Genomic DNA, 5,430 nt, shown 5'->3' on the forward strand with positions numbered 1-5,430 from the left:
TAGACAAATAGAGAAAAGTGTGAGATGAGTATTTTACTTGGCAGAATATTTACAATACAGATTTTGTTTTTTGATATATGCAGAAGGTAAAAAAAAAGTCATGTTCGATTCCAATACTTTCTGCGTACCCTACATGTATAGGGTAACAGAAAGTAAAAGGCAAATTCAAACATAGGTAGGACAAAAATGCTATATGTATACAGTATACATACAATGTACACATGTGCACATTTTTGTCCAAACAATAGGTAGATAGCAGTTTATTTGAGCTAGTAAATCTACCCATCTACCTACCTAATGTTTTATTTTAGAACTTCCTCCCAAGAAACTACTCGTAAATGAGAACTGAAGAAAATTTTGGTAACTCTTTTAATCCTGTAATTAATGCAATTAATAAGATTTTTAAGAGTAAGAAAAAAGTTTCGGAAAAAACAACGAAATCTAGCGTATTTTAAAACAATAAAAAAAGACTACAGGTATACTGCAAGGACGAACTTTTTCGATATGAAAACAAAAAGTAGGTAGGTACGATTATTTTGCCCTCAACTACGACCTATGAATCTATATATTATTAAACGACCAACAGAATCTATTTTGACCTACAAAAAGAAGGAAGGTCTGGTTCGTAACAAAATTTAAAAGCAAATTCAGACTAGTTCCTTCGATATTTCGAGTTTCAGAAAATAATTCTACGTACCTATAAAAATATCGCTATTAAAACTGGCTCGTTTGCAAAAGCTTGCCTTTTCTTATTGGTAACAAATATCGAATTTCCCAATAAAAAATTCGTCGCGCTATCCTTCTTGTTAACTAAGCTGGCGAACTTTGAACCTGCGATGGTAGCGCTTACAAGGCAGGCGCGCTACCCTCCAAGTTAACCAGGCTAGCGGACTTTACCTTGGTCTACTGTATCCCCGGTAATTTCCGCAATACGGAGCTGATGACCTCCTGCCTCCACAAACTTGGTCTTCCATACATTGTACTTCTCTGAACACAGCGACTTGAGTGGGGAAACTGAAAAATACAAAGTAGAAGAAATTTAGGTTCTCCAAGATACCTACAATTTAGAGAAAAAAGCGTGGTTGCAAAAAGCCTGATTTGCCAGCCTAGTTATCTTGGTTGGTAGCGCATCTGGCTTGTAAGTGCTAGGCCGAGGGTTCGATTCCCGCCCAGTGCTGATTTTATTCTGAATGTTCGCTCTCGGAACGGCTGAACGGATTCGCTCTCGGAACGGTTGACTTTCTCTTCTCCTTTCTTCTCTCTCCGATTTCGGGACGATAAGACCTTAGCAGTTTCAGTTCCCTCTATCAAACCTCTGGAAAAAAAAATGTTGATCAGCTTATTTTTGGGGTCCAACACCTGTTGTTGACTAATCCCATTTACAGTTCTACTTACTATAAACTGCTTTGATGTCATGGATAGTATCATAAACCCCATTGTCCACATCCAGGAGTAGTTTTAATATGGCCATCTCGAACAGAACTGTCTTTCCTGAGCCTGTGGGGGCAGATACCACTACTGATTGATCTGGAAGGAAAAATAAACTCAGAATAATGATTAACCTGTTGTTTTTAAACAGTTAGGGTAATCCAGTCTAGTTAGCCTGGAGGGTAGCGCGTCTGCCTTGTAAGCGCTAGGTCGCGGGTTCGATTTCAAATATTTCAACGCGTTACTTTTCTGGTGTTCTCTTGTTGAGTTGTTGACCCAGCTCCTAAATGGGAAGTATTGTATACATTGTACTTAACAAATAAGGTAAACCCCATTGTCCACATCCAGGAGTAATTTTAATATGGCCATCTCGAACAGAACTGTCTTTCCTGAGCCTGTGGGGGCAGATACCACTACTGATTGATCTGGAAGGAAAAATAAAATCAACATCTAATGTCATCAGTGTAGACCTTGGATTATATGTAGGGTTACCAGGCAAATTTCAAAAGGAGGACATTTTGGCTAAAAAAAGGCGGACATTTCAACCAAAAGGAGGACGCAGAAAATAATCAACACAAAAACCACCATCAGTAACATGTTTTTTTTTTTTTAATCCATGTACACTTGGACAGTGTACCTACATACCTATCACCTATACCTACTGAATGTACGTACATTGGACTTAATTGCACAAAAATTGCATTTATGCTTTTTAAAAGTTCGAGTCCTGACAATCCTGACATCCTCTTCTCAACGGAAAACGATACATTACGTAATTTAGGTTTTTGAGGCCGAAACTTCAAAAAGGTGGACATTTTGCTATATTTTAAAAAGGCGGGCGGACGGAGGACAAACGTATAAAAAAGAGGACATGTCCGCCGAAAAGCGGACGTCTGGTAAGCCTAATCATATGAGCCAAAGGGTAAAATATGCATGCCATATGCACCATAAAATGGTCAAAACATGCAACCAGCCTGAGGGAGCAGACAGCACTAGTGATTTATCTATGGGGGTGGGGGTACTACCTACCTGCACCTACGTATAAAAATGAGCAATGTACCCCCCTAAGTTGTACTACCTACCTGTTTCCAGCAGAGTTTCCACAAAGTTGGACTGAACAGCATTGAAGTAAGTGAACTCACTGAATACACGCTGGTATTGGGGAGCTGAAATCTCTCAGTTAGGGAAACTTTTTGTGTTACCATATGGTCACATGGGACTAATATGGGTTGATTAAAAATAATAATAAGAATAGGAATATATATCTCCCTTGCTTTAATCCTACATCAGTGTCCACTGTTAGGGTCAGCTCTCCTTGTTCGCAGGTGATAAACTCTTCTATTTTGGGTGTCAGCTTCTGATAGTCCACTTTCTTCCAGTCTTTTCTTCTGTTGCCGCCACCAGGTGAATAAGAATAATAATACCTCTACATTAGGTATTAACTTATTTAGAAACTCTAAAGTCTAAAAACATATTTCTTTCTTTACCTACCTCCTTTATTTATCTCTCTGTCCTTCTATGAACCTCTTCCTCACTCCATTTTGCTTTCTCCCTAGCTCTCTATCTCCTTCCTTTGTTTTTTTTTTTTTTTTTTTTTTTTTTTTTTTTTATTCCCTCCTCTTTTTCCTCTTTTATTTTTTTTTTTTTCACTTTTTCTCTTCTACCAACCTCCCTATTTCTATCACTCTTTCCCATCTCCATTCCCTTTCTCAATCTCTCTGGACTCCTCTCTCAACCTTCATCTCTCTACTTCTGCACGTACCCCAGCAGCCATCAAACTTGCAGAGTTCTGGAAGAACACCCTCTAACATTCATGTGGGGAACCTTGGACAGTGGACTTTTAAAACAGAAAACCAGACCAGTAGGTCATTGGTAACACATTTCATAAAGGATACGAAGAAGACTGATGGGTTTTAGTTGAATCAGATTTTGACTGTCAGAGTCACTCTGTTGAGAGTGAAACTCAGAGGCTAGGTTCTCCATGGTGAAATCTACATTAATCTCACCCCAATCACAGGTCACAGGTGGGTTGACCCTAATCACAGCAGGGTTGTCTATGTTGAAATGAAATCCCCTGAGATCTACATCAAATTACATTGCAGTATTTGCAGTTTGTAGTCAGGTCAGGTCAGGATCAGGAATGAAAGAATTTGAATTATTTCATAGTCATGCTCTTTTCATTTCTGAGGAAAGAAAAAATTTCAATTTTACAATTTAATAATTATTTTCCAAGTTTCTAATACATATTCTTATACATCATACTTTGTTTCTACTTTTCATTCTATTTTCTAAAAGTTCTCTATGTACTTAGGTCTTTTAAACCTGGACAAGTGTCAGCACATTTGCTACTGCCTGTCATTCTTGTTAGGGTATGATTGTATGAAGGATGAAGATTTTTGAATTCGAATGGAAAAGGATGGATAAACGATGGGTCATTTACGCTGCTAGGATGAGAGTGAGACAACTAAATTATGGATAATGCCTGAACTCTGATATGTTCTGATCCTAATCCTTCACATAGCTTGCACGTTGTTTGTTATCACGAGGTAAAACTTACCTTATCCAACATAGAATCAAATATCACATGGATTTAGAACACTTGATTTTCATTTTACACAAATTTCACATTGATTTATCAACAAATGTCAAAACCATAAAATACATAAGAACCTAAAAAAAAAGGTTTGACGGAGGGAACTGTAACTGCTAAGGTCTCAGGATAAAATCCGCCTCGGGCGGGAATCCAGCCTAGCGCTTACAAGGCACTGCCAACCAAGCTAACTAGGCTGGCTGAAAATTGTGAACCACTTAGTTGAAAAGACACTCACCAACACTCCTCACACACACAATTCTCATCCGTGTCCACCGAGGGAGATGAAGGATGAAGATTTTTGAATTTGAATGGAAAAGGATGGATAAACGATGGGTCATTTACGCTGCTAGGATGAGAGTGAGACAACTAAATTATGGATAAAGAATAATGCCTGAACTCTGATATGTTCTGATCCTAATCCTTCACATAGCTTGCACGTTGTTTGTTATCACGAGGTAAAACTTACCTTATCACTTTATCAGTAAAGATGAAACCTGTTGAATTCTTAGTCCATTCAGATCTTTACAATTTGAATAGGTTGTTCTCAGGTGTAAAACTGGTTTATCTTTTAATCTGAGCGATGAAAATTAAAAATTGGTCAAAATTTGCGCACCTTTCACCTTGGAAAAATTAAATTTGAAAAATGAAAAACCGTTAAATTTAAAAAACATTCGATTTTCGATGAACTATCGATAGTCTAAAATCGATTTTTTTTTCTTGACGAAAAGGCCCGTTCACACGATCATGATAATTAAAAATTCTGCCATAATGTACCTATACGTTATGATTCTACACATCACCGTACCTAATAGTAGAGCTAAATCAAAATCCCCGGTGAATTTGGGTATTTCGTATAAAAGTTGAAGTTATGGGTAGGCTTGCCATACGTCCCGATTTGGTAACTATGCAGAAGTCACGTCCGTGGAAAAGAAAAGCTCCTTTTTGTATTTAACCTAACCCTATAATAACACTATAATCACTGCTCGTTTGTGCCAGTTCCTTTGGTAGCAATATTCCGTGGACGTGACTTCTGCACAAGTACCTTATTGGATGTAAAATACGTGCCTTGTCTTTATCTATTAGCATAAAGTTCGCCTCGTACGGTTATCGAACCCGCGACCGAGCGCTTAGAAGGTAGGCCCGTTTTCCTCCAAGGATTGTTGTTAGTCACCTTGGAGTTGAAGCTAACTTCAGAATAATGATTAACCTGTTGGTTTTTTAAACAGGGTAAGCCAGTCTAGTTAGCCTGGAGGGTAGCGCGTCTGCCTTGTAAACGCTAGGTCGCGGGTTCGATTTCAAATATTTCAACGCGTTACTTTCTGGTGTTCTCGTGTTGAGTTGTTGACCCAGCTCCTAAATGGGAAGTATTGTGATTTTTATTCTAAACAAATAAGGTTCGATCTCGGAAC

The 5,430-nt window shown here is 38.2% G+C and overlaps 1 protein-coding gene across 1 annotated transcript; it reads right to left on the reverse strand.

Annotated features, from left to right (window-relative positions):
• Positions 1 to 897: 897 nt before the first annotated feature.
• LOC113472552 (probable ATP-dependent DNA helicase HFM1) lies at positions 898 to 3,441 on the reverse strand (the record flags this gene model as incomplete). Its single annotated transcript, XM_026832338.1, has 5 exons — positions 3,324 to 3,441; positions 2,511 to 2,594; positions 1,746 to 1,853; positions 1,396 to 1,527; positions 898 to 1,014 (listed from the first exon to the last, which is right to left on the reverse strand). Coding segments are annotated over exons 1-5 (529 nt in total), but the record flags the coding sequence as incomplete, so codon positions are not given.
• Positions 3,442 to 5,430: the final 1,989 nt, after the last annotated feature.

The sequence above is a fragment of the Diaphorina citri genome, unplaced genomic scaffold (genome assembly GCF_000475195.1).
Source record: "Diaphorina citri unplaced genomic scaffold, Diaci psyllid genome assembly version 1.1 scaffold6101, whole genome shotgun sequence".
Classification (NCBI taxonomy): domain Eukaryota; kingdom Metazoa; phylum Arthropoda; class Insecta; order Hemiptera; family Psyllidae; genus Diaphorina; species Diaphorina citri.